The following is a 23170-nucleotide window of genomic DNA, read 5'->3' as shown; positions in this document are numbered from 1 at the left end:
TAATGTTTAATTCTGTCCTTATTGATCTGTTCATAATAAAGAGGCCCTGGTAAATTTCTACCGTCATCATTGCACTCTTCAAACTAAAGGGCAAATTTGGGTTTGTGGGTGAATGTTCTGTTGACCTGCGACTGACTTACAAGAGCACAGTGCTGCAATTACAGAGGTCACTTGGTATTTTCATGATCAATCAATATTCTAATTAAATTTGTTAACTCCTTTTAAGATTGTTCATAATTTAAATACAACCAGAGTAGATCTATAACATTGTTACCTTTCAATAGAATATGTAATTTGTCAAACACTTCTACTTGGACTATTTATAGTTTGCTGAGTTGTTGTTTTGTTTAAACACTAAACTAAGATTCATGACCCCCGGTGAGAAGAAAAAGGCCGTGATTAATTGACATGTCATCCACGTGAGAGCTCGCAGTATTTCTATCCTTGTGGCTCTGATGTATGACATAATACTTCCTGTTGTCTCCCTCTTCCAGGTACAACCAGACAGCCCAGAGATGGAGAAATATCAGGGGTAGACTACAATTTTGTCTCCATCGAGGAGTTCTTCTCCTTGGAGGAGTCAGGAGCGCTGCTTGAGAGTGGAAAGTTCAAAGGTGAGGTTGACCCTACTATCAGCACCTCTAAGGCTCAATGATTAACAAAAACAAAAACTGAGATGTTAAAACAATGAGATGTGGTTTTACAGGTGTTGGGCTATTGTCTACTTGCACAGTGTAGTGTGACATACGAACTGCATGTCTGATTACTTCCTGTAAACTCCACAGTAACATTACCTTCACCTCCAACCATAGCAATCACAGTAATATGTGAAATGACCACAATCTATTAAGACCCCATTACGTGGTGGTGGTACGTATTATTTTGAAATTATGTGCTGGCACCAGTGGATCAAGTCAATTAGGATCCTTTGTTGTGTGGCCACATGAATTCCCTTGTTCATCGACATCATCCAGTTGCCAATAGTTAATGCTGCAACCCCATAGGTCCCTGGTCAGGGTGATAATGGGTCAACAAACATTAGTCTTTCGCTTTAGAGACCGCTGTTCATGTCCCATGTGGTACTGACAGTCAACGTGGATTTGTTTTAACTTAACGTTTATGTCCTTTACATATCAGATTATGTGACGTATTTAAGTCACTTTATGGTGTACTAACATCCTGTACATAAGGAGAGTAGTTATTTCAGCCGCAAACAAGTTCTTTCTCTAAACCTAACCAAGTAATTTTGGTGCCAAACCCAACTGTGTGCCACCACATAATTTCAACACAATGTGTGCTACTACAATGTAGTGCAGTGTTCAGAAGTTGTGTAACCTGAGGATTTGCGATGTGTGGTGGTTGGGTCCCTCTTGTTGAGAGTACACAGCAGGATGGAGACAGATATTCTTTTCAGCAGAACTTTACTATTCTCCACACTTCAGCAGCTTCACTACAACATCATTATTTTCTGGTTACACTTCCTTGTTATGGGTCACATGTCTCTTAACTGACCAATGAGAAGCTAGAAGGACTTAAATTGAGGTAAATATGTGTGAGAATTACTGAGGCAGATCCAGCAAATTATTTAACTATTTTTAACAATGCTGCTGCAAATATTTTAATATGTAGATATGGAAATAAAAGTAATTGTGAACATAAATGTGTAGTTACATTACTAAAACACATGAATTAACTTCACTTGTAAACCTTACAGCTGTGTTCAATTCACATACTTGTGACACTTTAACTGTTAGCTTTGTACATATTGTTAATATTTACCATTGGTTTTTGTATAGTGGTTTTGATCATTTTGAAAATCACCTGTGTCATAGATAACCGTTAGCAACGTTAGCTAGTCACTCAGTGTAGCACCAACGTTAGCCTGATTTTCAGAGCTAGCTCACCAAAGTGAGGTCGCCATGCCTCTTTTTAAAAAAAGAAGAAATAAAAGCTTGGAAGAGCTGCCAAAAAATAAAGTGACTAAACTGTCTTGCCTAAGCAAGCAGTAAAGCTACATCGAGCTGACAGCCCTCTTCATAAACTTGACTGTGCTTTTGTTTATTTTAGTAGCCAGCTTAGTAGAACAACAAACAGTAACGTTAACTTACTGTTAACAATGTGTACAAACCTAATTGCAAAAAGTGAAGTAACTAACTTAAGGATGAAAAAGTGCTGTGTCGGAGGCAAAGGTAACGTTTGTATATAGTTGACAGTTAAGCAGAGGACACTTTAACAGTTTTGTGTATTTTGTCAATAGTATTTATTGTTTGTTTTTGTAAATAGTGGTTTGCTCATTTTGCTAAACATCTCACTGTCTCAGATGATAGCTACGTTAGCTAGTCACTCAGTGTAGCACCAACCTTAGCCTGATTTTCAGAGCGAAGATGACATTTTTCAAAGTTAGCTTTTCACATACCATATTCTTAAAAGTATTTACTGTTTGTTTTTGTATATAATGTTTTTGATCATTATAACCTCAGTGTCTTTAATATACATTAGTGACTTTAGTTACTCAGTGTATCACCCACGTTAGCCTGATTTTCAGAGCTGAGCTAACGCAAGGATGCTTGGAAGTGCTGCCAAAAATTAAAGTGACATGTACACTATCGTCTTGAGAAAGCGAGCAGTAAAACTCAGTAGGTCTGACCGCCCTCCTTATAACCTTGACTGTGCTTTTCTTCATTTTAGTGGCCAGCTATGCTAGCTGACTTGCTAACCTCGCTATTGAATACTGCTAACAATGTAAAGCTCAAAAGTGAAATAACTTGCTTAAGGCTGAAAAAACACTGTGATTGCTAAGGTTGTCGGTAAAGGTTAACATTACTGTAGAGTTGACAGGAAGTTAAACAGATGATATTTTTCGCAGTTAGCTTTTCACATACCCTATTGTTAATAGTATTAACTGTTCGTTTTTGAATAGTGTTTATGGTTAATTTGCCAATCACCTCAGTGTCTTTGATAACTGTTAGCGATGTTAGCTAGTCAGTGTAACGTTAGCACCAACGTTAGCCTGATTTTCAGAGCTTAGCTAACGCTAGATTGCTTGGAAGTGCTGCCAAAAATTGCGAAAGCCCTCCTCATAAACTTGACTGCCTTTTTTTTATTGTAGTAGCCAGCTAGTTAGCTGACTGGCTAACCTTGCTATTAAAATGTTCGTAGATATTAAATGAAAGGTGATTACTATTAACACTGTGTACAAAGCTAACTGTAAAAGGTTAAGTAACTAATTTATGAAAAAACACTGTTGTTACTACCAAGGTTGGAGGTGAAAGTAACATTACTGTAGAGTAAACAGACGTGCAGTTTGTAAATACATCTGACTACGCTGTGCAGGTAGAGAATTTCATGGCCAGGTGCAGTGACTTCTTTGAGTCTGGCTGGTTGCCTGGCAACCTCACGTTGATGACAAGGAAGATAAAAGTTGTTAATTAGTGAGCTGTAGAGGTGCTGGTAGGTGTATTTTGTTCCATTTGGACATAGCCAGGCCAGCTGTTAAAAATAAAGAACATTTATTGGCAGTTTTAGTTGTAATGAATGAGGATTACACAGTTCATAATAGGGCAGTCTGTTACCATCTCTTTATGCATATTAATGCCATCAGGTGTTACTCCGCTTGTATCTTCCCCCGCAGACTCCTCCTCCTCCACCCCTGTAAGGGTCAGAGTGCTGCCTCTGATTAAAAAGCCTCCATACATTAGCATCCATAATTTATAAGAGTTTAATGGGAGCAATAAATGTCATCCTCACTTGCCTTCCATGTGACATTGACAGACACATCGCTACAGCAGAGCAATCGGGAGCATCAGTAGTGTTGTAGCCTGCAGAAACCGCAGCAAATGGTGACGGCTGGTGACCTTGTTGCGGAGTTCAGTAATCTAATGTTTCCCCTCCACCCATTTGGTTCTCCATGAGCCAAATGGAGGGGTGGAGGTAATTTCATTTCTTCTTTAGCAGCTGGAGCAGATGGCTAGAACTGGCAATATAGAATATATACAGTAGATGATCTCTGGGGATACATCATGCACATACACACAGGCATGTTGTACGTATGTGCTGTTGGTGTGCATAATGACATGATCCCAACCTGCTACTGGATATCTGAATTTGAAATCTTTTATTTCATATCAGCTGGAGTTCAGTAACATGTTAAAGCAGACTGTGTGCTGTTATTGACCACCTTTAGATTAATGTCAATACATTTTGTTTACAACACACAATTTTACAGTTTAGTGTGTTTACTGCAACCCCATTTCTCAAGACGCCTTTCTCCTGTCCTTCTCTGTCTCAGGGAATTACTACGGCACACCTCGGCCCGTACACATCAGTGCAGAGAGCCCCCCCATCACATACCAGGAACACCGCAACCTGCTCAGAAACTTCCGCACACGCAGCAAATCGCTCAGCAACCTGGAGAAGGCTGCAGAGGACGGCGAGAACAGCGAGGACGACTCAGGCCTGTCAGGCGAGTACCACTAAACCTGGTCTATGTGACAGCGTGTGTGGGCAAGGTCATACATGTAAGGTGGAGTTAAATAATTTACTGGGGTCCTTTTTTTATACTAATATATATTTTTTTTAGATATATAAAACATATCTCTCAACTTACACCCTGCACGGTAGCTGCAGCTGAATGCTGCATTGTCCCCCTATCTATAGCTCCAGTCTCTGATACCCAAATTAATCAATCATTTGCACGATTAGTATGCTCTAAACTCTCAGTGGGGCTGTGGCCTCATCGATTGCTGGATCACCTCCAAAGAAAGGTCAGGCTGCCTTAGGTCGAGCAGGCAAGGAGGTAAGCAGATAGGCAAGTGTGCACACAAGGAGGTGAGTGAAAGTCATGTGATGAGGAAGCAGAAAGTGTTTAAATTTAATCATTAAGCTTAACTAACATGGGAATAGCCAACACGCAGTCGGCATAGATTTTTGTCCTTTAATAAGGGAAGAACATTTTCTGTTTTAGATGTGATGGATGACTCATTGTGCCAGACTTTTTTTGTGTGTTAGGAATCTTAAAAGGCTTATTTATCACCAGTGGTGGAAGAAGTATTCATGTATTTAAAGTCAAAGAATTAGATTTTATAGAAACAAAACAAAGTAAAAGTTATCCAAACTAAGATGCCAATTTTTTTTGTTGATAATATTCAGATCAACCAAGTCACTAATGCAAATTTTTACCATTTTTTAAACCTCTTCTGCACAATCTTTGCTTTGTGTGTTGTTATATACTTTTGTTTTTATCACTTTCCTTGTGCTAATAAACTAAAGTAATTAAAAGTACCAATACAACGGTGTATTAAAAAAACTATTAAGAAAGGTTATAGTGGTGTAGTGGTAGTGGATGAGGTGGGTGTACTACTGGGTAGATGGGTAGGTTACTATACACTCTCAAAAAATGTGTTTGTTACATTAAAGTGTTTTGATCAGTGGACAATTATTTCAATAAGTTGGTCAAAATCAAAAACATTATTTACATTTTGGAAAACAATAACTTAGAATATCTTAAATTAAATAATTAGACCACTAAATATCACCACAACATTTGGAAAATATTAAATTGGTTCAACTTAATTAAGTTTTTTGTAGTCAAAGCAAATCATGTTGGTTATACTAAACTGAGTTTGTTAGATTATAAAAGACTCATTGGATTATTATTGGACTCAATAACACCAGAGTTGGAACTACTTAAAAAGATGCAAGCAAATTTCTACCTTAATTTTTTTTAAGTTGAACCCGTGGATTCTTTTTTTGAGTGTGAGGTGGAAGTGGGTATACTCTCCTATAAACTCCAATGGCTTTTTGGCTGATAGGTAAATACTTTAAACAGCCTGAGATAGAGGTGGGTATACCCTGTATACCTGCACATACACCATCTACTACACCACTGATTATCAACAAAATGCACTTAACAGTATCAAAGTAAAAGTACTTGCAGAAAAATGTCTCCTATGACTGATAGTTTAGTCCAGTCATCCCCAACCCAGGAGTCAAGCCCCCTTCCAAAGGGGGTCTGAGGGGTCGTGTGATGATTAATGTGACTGGAAAACAAAGTTCTGCTTTAAAAATGTGTGTTCGTTTTGTGGCGTTTCCTCTAATCTTTGCCTTTTTGTGAAATAATAATTCATTTGACTTCTTTGAGCCTTGAACATTTATTATTAGCTGCAACCAGCAGCTCTGTAGCTCAGTCTTTCAGTCGTTTGTTCGGTCCACAAAAATGTCTCCACCCTTTGGCAGCCAGTTTTTGCCCTAGGAGGCTGACATTTGGCATGGAGGTTGCAGCTATTGTGAATTCACTCTCTTTTAAATGAAACCAACTGAGAGGTATAGAGGGGAAAGCTTTCTATGGTGCAACTGCATCTGAAATGTGACATAAGGGCTCAACTAGATGTGGCATTTTAAGAGAGGATCACAAGCCAGAAAGGTTGGGAACCACTGAAATTAATTTTTGATAATATGTGACATTTAATAAGGTTATGATGGAGACAATAACAGTCAAATAAGTGTGGAGGGAAAAAAAGTGTAATATTTTATAAAATGACATTGCAGAAAATGGAAAAACTCAAGTAAGGCACCTCAAAATTGTTCTTCCCTTCCTGTTTATCGCGTCATCTATGCAGATAAAATCATGAAAGCAATGTTGGAGAAGTGATGGCAACAGGAAACTAGAGCACACAAGCTGAACAGAAGGCGAGTATGAGATTAGATGGTTAGGGTAAGGAAGTGAGGCAGCGACACAGGGTGGTGGTGGTAGCAGGTAGGGAGGCTAAGTGTTAGGAAAGGTGGAGGCAGGGAGCCAGAACGGTACAGCAGATAAGAGGGAGGAGGGCAGAGTGGGAGGTGAGAAACGCAGGCGGGCAGAGATCCAGATAGTTAGAGACGTGCTCCAAACAGGCAGGTAGGGCAGCAGGCAGCCTGGATTGTTGAGGGGGGTGAATGCAAGATGCATGCAGGATGGAGTTTGAGAGAGCCATCCAACACCCTGACCTCTGCTGAGTCATCTTCTGAAGTGATACCGTGTGGGCGGATGGGTTCGGCAGCACTTGTCGAGTACAGCAGGACTCAGGACGCCCCATGTTATGTCCTACATCTCCCAGATCCATGCTGAAGGACAGCTACAAGGACAGCTTGGCAAAAAAATATGCTTATTTTTCTGCTGCTGGTCGTGTGGCATGCATGGTCACACGCTCTGCCCCCTTAGAGGCAGGACAAAGCTGGCCAAGATGCTGACCTCAGGTCTTTTTGCCTGACATGGAAGTGGCAGCATCAGGTCGTTACAGATTGCAAAAGAAACTCTTTCACCTCCTGCATGTGTTAAATAATATATCACAGTTTGATTGCGGTTTTAACACTCTGTCTTGTCACTGTAATTACAGGAGGCTCTGCAGGTGTCAGCAGCGTCCCTCCGAGCCATCGCTCTCCTGGGCGGCCCCGGGCATCCAGCAGCGGGGATGGTCGCATCATAGAGAATGGGATCATCGGCAGCAGGAGTGGTGCCAGGTTGAGAGGTGTGATGCCTGATCACTGGGAGCAGGCCTTCAGTGACCCCGGAGAGTCTCACTACATAGAGTGCGTATCTGCCTGCTCCTCGCAAATCTGTAAAGTAATAGTTCACCATTCTGTGGAATATGCTCATTTACCTTATTTTCTTTCCTGCTGAGAGTTAGACGAGAAGGGCGATACCACTTTTACAGCTCTTCACTGGATATGAAACTGGGGTAGATTGTTAGCTTAGCTTAGCATAAAGACTGGAAATGGGGAAACAGCTACCCTGCCTTTTTCTGAAGGTTAAACCTACCAGCCCCTTTAAAGCTCAGATTTGACATGTTAAATATGTTTGTTTTCCCTGTACATAAAGTTAAGTGCAAAAACAAGTTGTGGTTTTGCAGTTACTGTACACTAACTTGTGGTTCCCCTTACCTAGTCTGGCTCACAGGATGTAGACTGGTAAATGTGGTACCATTTTCAAAATCTCGCATAGCCAGAGGTATCTTCACACTTTGTTTTAGCAATGTGCGTGAAACAACGATTACCTTCTAGCTCGCAGCATACATGCTAAAACACCTTTTAGCATTTTATGTGGCATTTTCTTTGGAAGTGATTTAGCCATCTGAATGCCAGGGCTCCAAAACAGGTTCTCTCCTGACACTATTTTGCAAGGACAGCGTTGCTGCATCCTAGACTTAGCATCATCCAAGACAACTGTGATTGTTTTAAGAAATACAGACAACCCTAACTATGTTTGCCCTCAGTCCCTTTCTCCAGCGCTGGCAGCTCTCGTGAGATAAGTCTGGCTATGCAAGGCTACCCTTACCTTAACCTGAGCCAAGGGGTGTAGCAATACATTGATCGGGACTGATGTATCAATTCAGTTATCAATGATCCAATGTTATCGATGCAAAGTGAAATATAGATACATCTTGTCATCTTTAAGATACACCTTTTTGTTTAAATTTCCCATGGCATGTCTTTGTCACCATTTCCTTCCAAGTGCACGTCCTCCCTAAACATTCGAACAACGGCATCACACCGAGCAAAATCAAACCCAAATCATCATCAAATTAAAATCCTATCATGGCAGACTTTGTGATATCAGCAAATATCAGATCATTGTCCAAAGAATAAATATAATATTGTATCATAATAAGACTTGACATGATTTACTCCTTGAGTTTAAATGTATCCCAAACCTCGACAAGCTGCTTTCTTCGACGTTAAAGTTCATTCCTGTCTTACCCTAACGACAACCAGTCAACTCTATGATGCCTAACCATAACCTAACCTATGATCTAACCTCAGCGACAGAGGTCAGCAGTACAAGAAGCACTATTCTAAGGGAAAACAAACTTCGGCACAAGACCATAACTCCCCTAGGTTATTGTTTTTGCCCTTCAGTTTTTGTGTGGATTAAAAAAAGATTAAGAATTATAGCACGTTTTTTACAGAGCTTTAGAGGTGCTGATTGGAAGTGTTCATGTTTACATAAGCTAAAACTAATTGTCTGCTGGCTCCAACTTTATATTTAACACACAGACCTGAGAGTGGTATAGATGTTCTCATCTAACATTCAGCAAGAAAGTGAATATGCATGCTTCCAAAAATGTCAAACTATTTCTGTAGGTCATAGTTCATTAACATGTTCTGAGTACAGCAAAAAAGCTGCTATGCAAAGCAAATCTATGGCAGCCGTCTCTGTTAGGAGTGTATTAAATTCAAATGCTTATATTCAATACTATTGTGTTTCTAAAGAGGGAATCTTTTTTTTTGCTTTGTCTCTCACAGCCGCACCCCAAAGAGGACAAACTGGCAGAGTCCTCGAGCCTCAAGCAGGGAGACCGTCTACAAAAATGAATGTGAGCCTCTTTGTTTCTCTCTGGATGTAATTACTGCAACAATCGCGACACATTGAACTGTTGAACAGCCTAAATGAAACCACATAATTTTGTCAAGAACGGAAGTAACAGACAGAGCCAGCCTGTTCGAGTCAAATGAGATGGAATGAGCTTTTTAGCTGAACGGAGACGTGTAAGTGATTAAGGCCTAAAGCTCGGAGCTGCTGGCAGAGAGCCAGACTCGCTGCTGCTGAGGCTGGCAGGGGTCGACACGTGGATGGCATGTGACTGGCAACTTAATTTCATAATTTGGGTCACATGACTCGCTGTTATGAAAAAAGAAAAAAAAAAAAAGGACGTAATCTACTTTTTGATGTCTGTCTGACACGGCTGATTGCAAAACTGTAAGGAAGCCATCTGTGACAGTGCTGAGTCCCAGTGACGTGCAGTACACTTCTCTCACCAGCAGAAGGTGATATAATCTCCATTATGGCCACAATTACCCGCATGTGAAAGGATTACTGTAAAATCTGGTACAAATGGACTCCAAACCGACACTGTCGTAATGTGCTGGGGTGGATAAATGCTTCATTCATGCAACTTGTGATGATCGCTGCTCCACTTTACAAACATGGAGCTAAAATAAGAAGCAAGCATGGGAGTAAAAATAAAATATGTAATTTTTCCTGGATTTGGTGACGCAAAGTCAGAATAAACAGTAAATAAGAAGCAGATTGCAGTGCAAAGCCAGGTCAGTCTCATGGATTATGTGTCTGAATTCAAGGAGGTAATGGATTCTGTTCTTAATGTAGTATTTCCAGCAACACTTTGTATGTGTGCATGTCTATTTATTTATAAGTATTTATTGTTAAAAGCCATCTGCCTATTGGTTTGCAGTGCTCTTTTCCCCTCACTCCTAAAACCCGTCCTCCTAAAACTTTGAACACGACTGACCCATTTTCTTCCTCTGATATTACTATGGTGGCATTTTTTTTTAATCCTTGCCGCCTTGACGACGTTTCAGATTTGTCCTTGGAGGTCAGCATCACTAATATCTCATCCTCTGTCTGTCACTGTATTTTTTCGTTGTTGACCAGGGTTCACGGACCAGCCTGTGGAGCTAAGGGGTTTCCCTGTCCACACACATTTGACCAAGGGCTCCAGAGGGTTTGGTTTCAATATTGTCGGGGGCAGCAGGCCAAGAGAGTTCCTCCAGGTCTACAGTGTGACTTCAAGTGGACCCTCAGCACTCAAGACAGGTAGAAAATAAAACAAAGCAAGCTAGCTGATATGTAAAAAAGATGTGTGAGATGATGCCAACTGAGGAGAGGAGGGGACACATTCTCACAAACAGGTGGAACCAGGGTTCTTTATTGAAGAAAAGGCACTAACAAAGTTCCACTAATTTCAGCAATAACACATTTAATTTCCTGTAGATTCATCAAAATAAAAGTCCCCCGTTATTTTGTTATGTATAAACTTATATTGTGAAGCACCAAAATAAGGTAATGTTCACACAGCTTGCGAACATTAAACAGTAAAATAAAGCAGATATCTAAAGTAAAAACAGGACGCAGGAGAGAAACTGAACTCCAAAACACAGAGATTCAGTTAGAAGCTACAAAAGTACTGAGAGCTGAACACACAGAGACTTTAAAAACACCTTTCTCTCTGGTCTCCTGCAGACATTAATGAGAGTTGATTAAGGAAATGAATTAATTAGGGGCACTTTTTAAATATCATACTTTTCAATCTGTGGTCTTGGGGGAAGGAGTCATGTTCAAGTCATGAGTCATTGGTGTTGTAGTCCAAGTTGAGTTGCAGGTCTTATGTGATTTTTGACAAGTTGAGTAGAAAGTCATCATATTTGTGATTAGACTGTGACTCAAGTGCACGTCAAGTGACCTGAGTCCACACCACTGGCAGCCTGAGAGCTGTAACTATGGTTTACTGAAATCAAAAACAAAATATTTTAATAAACGGTGTGTTTCAGCCGCCTGTCTCTCCAGTTCTCCGTCTCCGCTCTTTGGGATTATACCTCTGGAATTTTCCGATCTCCCGCAGCAAGTGTATATCACAATCAGGCCTTAATCCTCAGGGTCAGCGCACCATAATCAAGCTATCATAACACACGCATATGCAACGGTGCGCATCCACTTTACACACACACACACTCGCACACAAATGCCCATACAGGCAGATATTACCGCTCTAGGAAGCCACGGCACAAGCTGTCTCAGCAGGGGCTGATCTAGTTCATATCTGTTAATAGGTTTAGAGGGATTAGTTGGTTGGATTAGTCCACACCCACACAAAACACACAGACTCTGTTTCATTTGCAAACTACACTTATCTGCACATTTAAGCATGTGAAAATGGTTGAAAGTTGAAGCAGTGATGTATGAAAACTGATTATCAAAGGTGCAAAAGTGTGTAATTTTGCTGCAGTTGATTAAAAATGCTGTGTATTATAATGACACCTCTGTGTGCTTTCCTTTGTGCTTTATTAGCGGACATCCTGGTGTTCATCAATGACGTTTGTGTGTTGGGAGTGTCTCACAAAGAGGTGGTAGAGATGCTGAAGTCGGTGCCTGTGGGCCACAGTGTGGATGTAGAGGTCAGAAGAGGGTACCCAATGCTCTACAACCCTGACGGTTGTCCCAAGCAGCCCCCGCCAAGGCTACTGGACAGCGGGGAGCCCATCGTACCACCCACCACCACCCAGCCTCAGCCTCTTCACCAACTACCTCGCCTCCCGACACCCACCCCTCACACCCAGCACCTTAACTATAATGGGGTCCACAGTGACGGGAGCTACATGGAGCCAGGGGTGACTCTGGATGCTAATGGGAACGCCATGGCTTTTGCCACCAGACAGCCGGTCTCGTACAGACGCTCCAGTATGAGCAACGCTGCCTCTTCCCCTCCTGTGCGTCCTCCACGTTCCCTGAGAAGTTTAGCACGGCTGCAGTCGTTTGACCCAACGCTCGCCAGCCAGAGTGACAGTGAAGTGGTTTCTGCCATTGGTTCACACAGGTAACACCTACATGAGTGACACAAAGGAGGTTCCTTCAAAGAGTTTACTGATATGGTGCATTCATTTGAAGAAGGGCTGGGTGATATGGAGACAATCAAAAGTCATGATATTTTTGATATTGTAAAGTTGACTATTGGTGCTTTCACAAAATATTTACACAGTGAGATCTGAACAGCTGTCTGGTACGTTCAGAAAATGACATTATTTTACAGTAATGCAGCCTTTAAAACAAAGAAAAGACAACACTTAACACATTACAATAACCAGAATCTGACAATATCTGGTCTCATATCAGGATATCGCTATGATATTAATATATTTCCCAGCCGTAATTTAGCCTCTAACTTAGGGTTTTACCAGTTACGTACTATTCAGAAAATCAGGGAAAAAAATGCATCTTGTTTTGCACAGGCTGCAGTGACAGGTAAGAAATGTAAGGTACAGGTAGTTTATTAGTTAGTGCACAGCTTCCTAAACATTTCCATGCTAAGGTCCCCCAAACGGAAGTAGCTTATAGACAGGGCCCCCTTTTTGCAAAATGTCTTTGATGCCAAGATGCCATTGACAATACTACGACAAATAAAAACACAACTTGTATTCCCTTACTTTTATTAATACATAGTGAACAGCTAGATGCTTGCTTGCAAGCTAGCTAGCTAAATGATGATGTTTCGACTGGCACGTTATTAGAAAGATGGGTATGGCAAATAAGATTTTAAAGGTAGAGTGTGTAGGATTTAAGGGAATGTATTGGCTGAAATGGAATATAACATAATAAGTATGTTTTCTTTAGTGTATAATCACCTTAAAATGAGAATCGCTATGTTTTTGTAACCTTAGAATGTTTACATCTACAGAGGGAGCGGGTCTTCATTTATGTAGATTGTCATGTTGCACAGTACAGACAGACCAAATGCTGGCTCTAGATAGTTAGATATAGATACATTTTCGCCTTGGCAAACAAAGTTATGTGTTTGTTAATGCAGGACACGGAAGTACACCTCAGCTGTAACCGGCTGACAGTCAGCTGATTGGATCATTGCATCTAATCAGTCACACACCAATCACAGCCCATTCTCACAACAAGGTGGCCCATTTAAATATGGCCTCCTACTCACTGATCCCTGCTACATCAGTGCTGCCACACACCGCTGCTGCTACTGGCAAAGCTTTGCCTCCTCCGCCTTCCTAGTTCAGAGTCCTAACACGTCTTAAAGGTTAACGGGGTATTTTATGTCTTGCTTTGGGCCCACTCATGTGCACCCAGGGGGGGTTTCTACATTGTGCTCCCTGTTTTGGTTTAGCATGCCACTCGTCTGATCCAGGGAGCATCTTAAGAGTGGAGCCATCAGCGCCAAGCATAACTGTATTTACATTTGTTACAATAAATGGTTAAATCTGTGACGAAAGTGTTCCTGACTGAACTGAAGGTAGCAGCCCCTCCGCAAGGGACCTTTAATTTTTTATATATTATTATAAATTATATTTTATACACATTATTTTATTTTATTTTATTCATTTATTTATTTTTATTTATTCATTTATTTATTTTTATGCCCCCCCTAGTTAGTGTTATGGGATTAAAAAAAAAAAAAAAAAAAATGATTCAGCAACTATTTACATAATTAATTAACTGTTTTTGAGCAAAAAAAATATCCAACTTTTAGATCATTCCAGCTTCTCAAATGTGAGGATGTGGTGCTTAGTCAATAACATATCTTTTAACATTCTATAGATGATCTTATTAATTGAGAAACTAATTGGCCGATTAATTGATAATGAAATAAGTGTTAGTTTTAACTCTAAACATTTCAGTACCAAAATATGTCTCCAAGCAAAGAGAACTGTATTTATTATTGATTTTGACTGTTCCCATTCTTTTTCATCAGAGCATCAATGATCCGTAACCACAACAACAACTCCCTCTCAACGCCCCCTCATCCTTATCGTTACGGCACATCCAAGTCATCTGAGAGTGACCTGTCCACCTGCACGCTGTCGGGCTCCCGGCTGCCTCTGCCTCAGTCGCCTCGAAGGCCCTCGTCCTCCCCCGGCGGCCCCCGCAGCGCCCACTCCCGCCTCTTCAGACCGCAGACCTCACTCCTCAGACCTCCTCCCACCCCTGACAGCCCCCACCACCGTGGCTTCAACGGTTTCCATGGCAACACCAGCCCCACTGCCAGTCCCACCAGTGTGTCCTCTCCCGGGGCGATGAGTGTGGGCAGTGGCGGTTTCAGCGGAGGGGAGCTGGTGCCAGTGGCCTTGGCTCAGACCGATGGAGACAGAGGACTTGGCTTCAGCGTGATGGCTGGCGGTCCAGGAAGCAGGATGACTATAGTGAAGAGAGTCTGGGACAGGAAGCAGTGCAACTCCCTGCAGCCAGGGGATGCTATTGTCAAAATCAACGGAGCAGATGTCCAGAGTCTTAGTATTGCACAGGTAATAATGTGGGATAAAAAGGGAAGAAAGTAAGGTGGATTAAACACAGCTCTTAGTGATTTCTGACCTTTTTTGATTAACACAAAGCAATTTCTGTTTTCTATCTCTTCCGCCACAGGGTGCATGAGTTGTAATCACTTCAATCAAACCATAATTTGCCTTTGTAATTATTTTTGGTGGCCTGGAGAGATCGAACTATGCAGTATTTCACCAAAAAAGAGAGAAAAACCTGAAAAATAATCTGAATTTTGAGTAAAACAATTTTTTCTTATTTTCTTCCAAAGAATTCACCTCGTTTCACCCAGGTTGACAACCACTGGTTAAAAACATGCCAATAAATCAAATTTAGGGATGAACACGAGCTTAAAATGTGTAAAATATACCCCCCAAATTTTCCACATTAGTCACAATATACGTTTATGTATGTTTACAGGTACAAACAGTTCTCCAGGAACACACCAGGCGGGCAGAAGTCATCTTGTTGGTTTACAGAGGAGGTAAATGATTCATATTCGTTGTGGAGTCAGTGATTTCAGTAACTGACAAGTATTTACTCACAGTTGTTTTCTCTTTCATTATCAGGCATCTATCATTCAACCGTCTCCCCAGGCTCCATCCGAAGACTCCCTCCGCCTCTCCTCCACCCCCCTCCTCCACCTGTTGGTTCAGACAACTCCTCTATGCTCCCAGAGACACTGCCTATGCCTCGTACCTCCATCAGCACCCCTCCCTCCCCAGCCCCAGTGCGCTCCTCGCTGATCCAGAGCACCAGTTTCTTGGAGTCGATTCCAGTGACGCTGACCATGGAACCCAAAGACTGGATCAACACGGGCCTGGAGGACGAGGCAGGCGGCGTCGCAATGCCGGACTCAGGTCTGGAGAGGCAGGGTGGGGAACGAACTCGGCCGCTCCGAGGGTTTGATGTGGAGCTGAAGAGGAAGCCAGGAGAGGGCTTTGGGTTCGTCATCGCCTCTCAGGATGTGGAGAACGGCAAAGGTGAGAGCCAGCTACATAGTGACAAATCATATTGTGTAATTTATGAATCAAGTTAAAGGCTTTAAATATAGTACGTGTTTTGGTTTTTAAAACTGTATCTTGATGTGCAGTAGAAGTGGACGGGCATTACGCAGCATTAGTTGAACTTTTCTGGCCCAGTAAAACCATTTGGTTACCTGCCCAGGGAAACAGGGTTTATTTGGATGCCCTTGTGGACAGATGCACCATTAGGTAATTACAGATTAAACAGTGGTCAACATGGCTACATGCCACCGGATGAGTCATGATGCTTCATCAACCCTTCCCTTATGAAGTGTTTTATTTTCCAGGGGTGGTTTTATTTGCATTGTAGAGGGAATTAAGATTTGGCATCCACCATTGTCACTGACTGGTTAATTTATCACAGAGTTCACTTTTGGCGAGCGGCAAACTTAATTACTCAAGTGTGTATTTTCTGTTTATATTCATGAAAAGCTCAACACCAAAACACTACTCTCAAGACGTTTGGGAATTGTAGTTTTACAGGAGGTTGTGTGCTGCACAGTCACTGAAGTTTAAGCTTGGTGCTTGGCACCTTCACGGGTGTAGACAAGACTCCAGGAAGTCACTGCTCTCAAGACAATAACCTGGCACATAAAACTACACTGTGTCATCACAGCACTTCAGTTTTTGTATTGATTAAAGTCACTGTATACAACATCCAGAGCAATGACATAGCAGCAAACAACTCTTTGCCACCATGTTAGTGCATGTGAGTCCCATCGGCTAGCTCAGAGGGAGGCAACCTGCAGCTCCAAAGCTGCATGCAGCTCTTTAACCCCTCTCTAGTGGTTCCCTACAGCATTAACAAATCATTATATGGATATTAGTAACAATTATTTTTTTTAACATTTTAATTTTCATTCACGAGTGAGGGTAGAATTGAGCGTGAGGTGGATCGGCGGTTTGGTGCAGCATCTGCAGTGGTAACTGGTCCATCTACGTCCTGACCCTCACCTATGGTCATGAACTTTGCGTAGTGACCAAAAGAATGAGATCGTGGATACAAGCGACTGAAATGTGTTTCCTCAGTGGGGTGGCTGGGCTCAGCCTTAGAGATAGGGTAAGGAGCTCGGTCATCCAGAGGGAGCTCGGAGTAGAGCCACTGATCTTTGTATTGAAAGGGGTCAGTTGAGGTGGTTTGGGCATCTGATCAGGATGCCTCCTGGGTGCCTCCTGTTAGGGGGTTTCCGGGCACATCCCACTAGTAAGAGGCCCCGGGGCAGACCCAGAGCACACTAGGGGGTTTTACATATCTCATCTGGCTTGGGAACGCCTTGGGGACCCCCAGGAGGAGCTGGAAAGCGTTGCTGGGGAGAGGGATGTTTGGGATGCTTTGCCTGGCCTGCTGCCCTGGGACCCGGCCCCGGATTAGTGGATGAAAATGGATGATTGAAATTTTCATTCATTGTTGTTGTAGGCCCAAAGTGATTCTTACATTCTCCAATTGTCAAAATGTGCAACCATACACCAAATAATTTTTATTAACATCTCATCAAATAAGATGTCCAATATCTACAACCTGGCACCTTTTCCTCTAAATTTTGCTAAACCTCAATAGCAGTAGCTAGTCCTGAGTCTTCCCCGCTGGGTTAGCTACAGATTACAAATACAAAAAAGGTCAAGTCTCTGAGAAAAACAGAGAGTTTAATAGTGAATGGACAGATTTGTTTGCTTTCACCACAAACACTGCAAAGTTAAAGTACCATTCATCTCTGTAACCACTTATCTGTCAAGCACAAATTGGAGAGACTCACAAAGCATACTCACAGACTCGGATAAAAGTTCAAGGTCTTTAATCAGGCTCAGGTCGGTACACAGGTGATCAGTTTCACAGGCAAAGGTATCCAAATGAACAGGCAAAAAAGTGGTCAAAACCACACTCACAAGGAACACAGAGAAACGCTGAAACTCTCGCTCAAAGGTAACGACGATGGGGTCTACCCCTTGGTCCAACAGCCCATTATTTCCGACAGCCCATTGGTCCGACATCCCATTGTTCCGACCATATTAAACCCATTGTTCCGAAGTCCCGTTGTTCCGAAATCATCATGATGCCCTGTGGTTAAGGTCTGGTTAGGTTTAGGCACAAAAACACTTGGTTAGGGTTAGGAAAAGATCACGGTGTGGGTTAAAATGAAAAAGAAAATGGCAAACACATAAGCCATGAGCCTGCTTTGCCTCAAGCCTTTCCCAGCTGACCCAGAGCCGGTTGCGGCGCACCATCAAGGCAGAAATACACCTGCCGGGAGCCGTTCAGCTCCGCGGAGAGCTCCCCACACAACCCGGACCCCAGAGTTAATAACAGGAGGTTATGGTGTTTCATTCTCTCCTCTCTCTGACACTTGTATCTCGACCAGTAGCCTACTTTTGTTGCGTTTGCTGATCCTCTATGGTACACAAATACAGTATAGCCTAGTATAATCACATATCGGAACAACGGGACGTCAGACTAATGGGATGTCGGACCAATGGGCTGTCGGACCAATGACATGGACCCAAGACGATCTGGCAACAAAGGAGGGGAAGACAGGGACCTGAAATGCTGACCCCTGGGCTAGCTAATCCCAGCTCTGCACTGACCCATATGGTGGTTACTGCTGATAACAGCGTCCCAACCCACAGTGTGATTGTGGAAGTCAGCACTTTGGCCGTTATTAGCACTGTTCTTGATTGATAACACTAGCTGCCAGCATTGTTTTAAACGCCACGATGTTTAGAACCGTGTGCAGACAATCCTGGCTCAGACTGTGAATCACAGATAGTGGTTTCCAATTGATTCAGCCATGGGGCCCAGATTTCTCCTTAGTACTGGTAGGTGGGTTTTGTTACCTTAGGATGGAGCCAGGCAAGCTGTTTCTTCTGTTTTCTTATGTTAAGCTAAGCTAACATGCTGCTCATAGAGGCTTCATACTTATCATACAGACAGACATGAGAGTGGGACTGATCCCCTCATCTAACTCTTATCAAGAAAGTGAACAAGTGTATTTTTCAGAATGTCACAATATTCCTTTAAGAAGTTAGGAAGTCATATACTGTGCATTTATATGTAGTCATGCCCTTTTTTAAGTGTATCTGGAGCAAAGTGACCTTTTTGTTTGAAGTATCATATCACCAGTGTCTCACTCTGTGCTCCTCTATCCGTTCTGACCTGTCAGGACATTGGGACTTGTTTATGTTCTGTCTGGGAAGCGAACACATCCTGCCCTGATTAGCTTTCAGTGTAGTGCTTATGCATAGCTGGTTAGCCGCAGCATCCCCGTGATGTATTACCCGCCTCTCCTCTTCCTCTGTCTTGTATTGGCTGCCCTCTGTTCCAGTTTGATGCAGTTCAATTTGCTTTATGGCCCGAGCGAACACACATTTATGTTTTCACGGTGAGATTAAGGTTGTAGGTGCACCTGTCTCTGCAGCACAGAGTTCCCTCCCTCCCTCCGCCGTGTCCTCACTCTCCGCTTCATTTTCACTCCTGTCATGTCTCAGAAACGAGTCCCCTCTGTCTCTCCATATCTGCCTTTAGCCTCTATCGTTTCCTCTTCCTCTCATCAGTCTTTCTCTCCATCGCTCTTATCTCCCTCACAGGCTCCCCGCCCACTCTCTGCCTCTCTCTCTCTCTCTCTCTCTCTCTCTCTCTCTCTCACACCCCTTAACTCTGCAGTAAAAGCGTCCAGTCTGGTTTTTCAAAAGATTAAAACTCTCTCCCCCTCTCTCTCTCTCTCTCCATCTCTCCCTCCTTCCATCCCTCCCTCCCTCCGCCTCCCACCTACCTCTCCATTGCTCTCTGAATGCTCAAGAGAAATGCCACACTGAACATTTTCCCTCGCAGAGGAGCAACAGAGGGGGGACAGCAAACCTGTGTTTTACTCTCCTGTTGACCGTTACATGTGAATCTCAACACCTTCAAGCTGCCTGACAAGGAATTTAGGATTTTTTTTTGTTGTTGTTTTCTGCGCATGCTAATCAGAGAGCCATGCTGGAGAGACTACAGTCTGCTTTGAAAACTGTGAAGGAGTCTAAACGTAATTATTCGCTCCACTTCTTGTTTCAGGTTTACTATAAAAAAGGGGAGGGTGCTGGTTTTGGTGCAGTGTTTCATGTTTAGCTGTGTGTCTGATTCTGTGCTGCACGCTAAAGTTTGCTCGGTCTGATGTTGACTTGTATGAAAGTTAGATCCACATGTCTGATAGTTGATGAAGCTGAAGCTGTAGCAGTATATGTTGTGTTTTTATATACATGGATGATGATTGCAGCGACACCACATGAAAGGGAATTAAACTATGTTTAACCCAGCCAGGCTTAAAGCAGGACACAGCGTGATGTGGTGTATTAGAGCCATTAGTGAGCCACACAGGCAGCAAAATGAATGGATTTAACAGATAGCATTAGCACTGCTGAGTTCAGCACCTTGCACACACACACACACACACACACACACACACACACACACACACACACTACTTGTATGAACGATGCTGCGAGAGATCAACAGTGCTCTCCCCACTCTCCGGCATGTACTGGGCATCTGCAGGCTGCTGTGGGGACGTCTGCACCGGCTTGATGCATCTGGGCTGCAGAGGGGGATTTTGCGATGGCGTGGACGAGGGGGGGGGGGTCTCCCACTCCTGAGCGGTGATCAGTGCAGAGCATCAGAGGCAGGCTGGCTGCTGGGCATACTGCAGTGGGATTACTCTGGACAGGAGAACATGGAGAGCCAGAGGAAAAGACACTATGATATAAAGCAGTCCATTTGGATGCATCTGTGTGTGTGTGTGTGTGTGTGTGTGTGTGTGTGTGTGTGTGTGTGTCTCAGTACATCTGTCCCAATCCCTCTGCGTGTGAGTCACCATGCACGTGTGGTTTTGTACGTGTGTGTGTGTGAGCATGGCTGTTGCATGTGTATTCATGTGTTTGTTGGATGCTGGACTGATGTATTATGCATGATAAGAAGACTATTTGCAAAGCTGCCTTGGCTTTGATTTGACCTGATTGCCGTTTCTGCCTGGGTCACCCAGATTAGGCCCAGATTGGAGATGTGTCTCTGCTGGACTCTGAATTATAGGCTGTACCTTTTTAGCGGGATCATCATTCCAATGCGACACACGTCACCTCGCATTCCTGGTGCCAAGGATTGTAATTTTTATTTTATGGCGCCACATAAGGCAATTTAAACACGCTATTTTTATCCTGGAGGGATATAGACTGAGGGGGCGGCTATGTACCTCAGCTGAATGAGTGTCTCAAAATGTTTATGCTGCCTGATGGGTTACATAAGGCCACTGGCAAGACTCAAGAGGGGCCAGCTGTCACCAAAGCACACATACCCTCACAGAGAGGTCAAAGGGAGAGTAACAGGGAGTTTACTGAGACACACAGAGAGGAACGAAAGAGAGGCGTCTAAGCAGACAGAGACAGACGGTCCAGATAAAAACTGTAAGAAGCTTTTTAGTTGGCGCGGGAGATTAATGGAAGCAAATTTATTTTTAGGCTGCTCGATATTTTTCTCATCAACCTCAGACGCTGACCAGAGTTAAGCTTAATTGTGAGTGATCTCTTTGTACTGAAGATAAGACAAATTGAGTTCCTGATACATTCAGCTAATTGTCCCTCCTCACATTGTACACTCACTTCAGCTCAGGGGTCAGATCGAACAAAAAAGACACATCATCTGTGACCCCAGCTACACTCCCCTGTGTGTTACAGCACGTCGTCTGTGACCCCAGCTACACTCCCCCTGTGTGTTACAGCACGTCGTCTGTGACCCCAGCTACACTCCCCTGTGTGTTACAGTTCCCCAGGAGTGATAGGTGGTGTTATTGAGCGATGTACGAGCAAAGAGTATGGACGGATTATGAGACAGTGGTCCCCTGGGCACAAACATGCAAAAGGCCACAGCACCTCTCCTACATAGGGCTGAAAACACCTGCAGATTTTGTGGTTATTTTACCCTTTTTTTGTTGTAGTCATTTTGTGTATTTTTTGGTTGTTTTGCCCCTTCTGTAGTTTGCGTTTCTTTGGGGTAGTTTTGTGGAATTTTAAAAGATAATTTTAAGTCTCTTTGAGGTCACCAGGCTCTTTGTCATGGTGGTTGTTTTGCCCCTTTTTGTAGTAATTTTGTTTCTCTTTAAGGTCATTTTGTGTCTCTCTAGGGTTGTTTTGCCCCTTTTCTGGTTATTTACAATCTCTTTTTGGTTGTTTTGCCCCTTTTGTAGTCATTTTGTGTGTCTTTGTAGTTGTTTGTGGCTCTTTGTGATAATTTTACATTTTTTTTCATAGATCATTTTGTGTCTCTTTTGTCATTTTATGTCTCTTTGCAGACATTGGGGGTCTTTTATCCCATTGTTTTGCCCATTTTGTAGTTATTTTGCATCTCTTTTTGGTAGTTTTGCCCCTTTGTAATTCATTTTCACCTCTTTTTTGGTTGTTTTGCCCCTTTTTGTAGTCATTTTGTGTCTTTGTAGTTGTGTGTGGCTTTTGGGAGTAGTTTTATTTTGTTGTTTTTTTCAAGATAATTTGTGTCTTTTTGTCATTTTGTGTCTCCTTAAGGTCATTCTGTGTCTTTCTTTTGTTGTTTTGCCCCTCTTTGTAGTCATTTTGTGTGTCTTTGTAGTTGTTTGTGGCTCGTTGTTTTTTTGGACAATTTTGTGTCTTTTTTGTCATTTTCTGTCTCTTTGTAGTTATTTTATTTCTTTTTTCTCTCTTGTTTTGCCCCTTTTGTGGTTATTGTCCATCTCTTTTTTGTTGTTTTTCCCATTTTCTATAGTCATTTTGTGTCTTTTTGAGCTCTTTTGTGTCTTTCTTTGGTGTTATCCCCTTTTGTAGTTATTTGTCATCTCTTTTTGGTTGTTTTGCCCCTTTATGTGGTCATTTTGTGTCTCTTTTGAGGTCATTTCGTGGCTTTTCGTAGTTGCTTTTGCCCCTTTTTAGTCATTTTGTGTCTCTTTGCAGTTTCTCTTCGCATCTCTTTGTTGTCTTTTTGTCTCCTCCTGATCGCTATGTGTTAATTTGAGTGACATTTTGTTTGTGAAGGCCAGGACGACCCCTGACACTTTGGGCCCCTGGGCCTGTGTCCAGTATCCATCCATGGGTAGAAGACAACAGTCAAAGTTTCCCACACAGGGGAGAAAGATCAGCAGAAAGAACTAAATATTGCTGCGTGTGTGTTTTTTTATGTGTGTTTTGTATGCTCGAGGCATACTAAACACACTTAGCTCTTTGAGGTGCTAAGTGTAAGAATCACTGACGCTATATAAACCAAAGAGTAAATATCTAAAGTCTGTTGCTCTGTGCAGCTTGACAGATTCAGGACAAAAAAATATGGCTGGAAAGCTTG

At 42.5% G+C, this 23170-nt stretch overlaps 1 protein-coding gene across 3 annotated transcripts in view; it reads left to right on the top strand.

Moving 5' to 3' along the window:
• Positions 1-23170, top strand: part of LOC126403462 (membrane-associated guanylate kinase, WW and PDZ domain-containing protein 2) — a 61236-nt gene that overhangs the window by 28060 nt on the left and 10006 nt on the right. For all 3 annotated transcript variants that reach the window (XM_050066143.1, XM_050066142.1, XM_050066144.1), the window contains exons 4-12: positions 495-614; positions 4289-4462; positions 7374-7566; positions 9280-9350; positions 10427-10588; positions 11840-12365; positions 14256-14805; positions 15239-15302; positions 15388-15801. In XM_050066143.1, coding sequence (XP_049922100.1) covers positions 495-614; positions 4289-4462; positions 7374-7566; positions 9280-9350; positions 10427-10588; positions 11840-12365; positions 14256-14805; positions 15239-15302; positions 15388-15801 — 2274 coding nt within the window. The remainder of the gene's footprint in view (positions 1-494; positions 615-4288; positions 4463-7373; positions 7567-9279; positions 9351-10426; positions 10589-11839; positions 12366-14255; positions 14806-15238; positions 15303-15387; positions 15802-23170) is intronic.

This window comes from Epinephelus moara, chromosome 16, assembly GCF_006386435.1.
Source record: "Epinephelus moara isolate mb chromosome 16, YSFRI_EMoa_1.0, whole genome shotgun sequence".
NCBI lineage: Eukaryota > Metazoa > Chordata > Actinopteri > Perciformes > Serranidae > Epinephelus > Epinephelus moara.
This window is presented reverse-complemented; position numbering and strand designations above follow the sequence as displayed.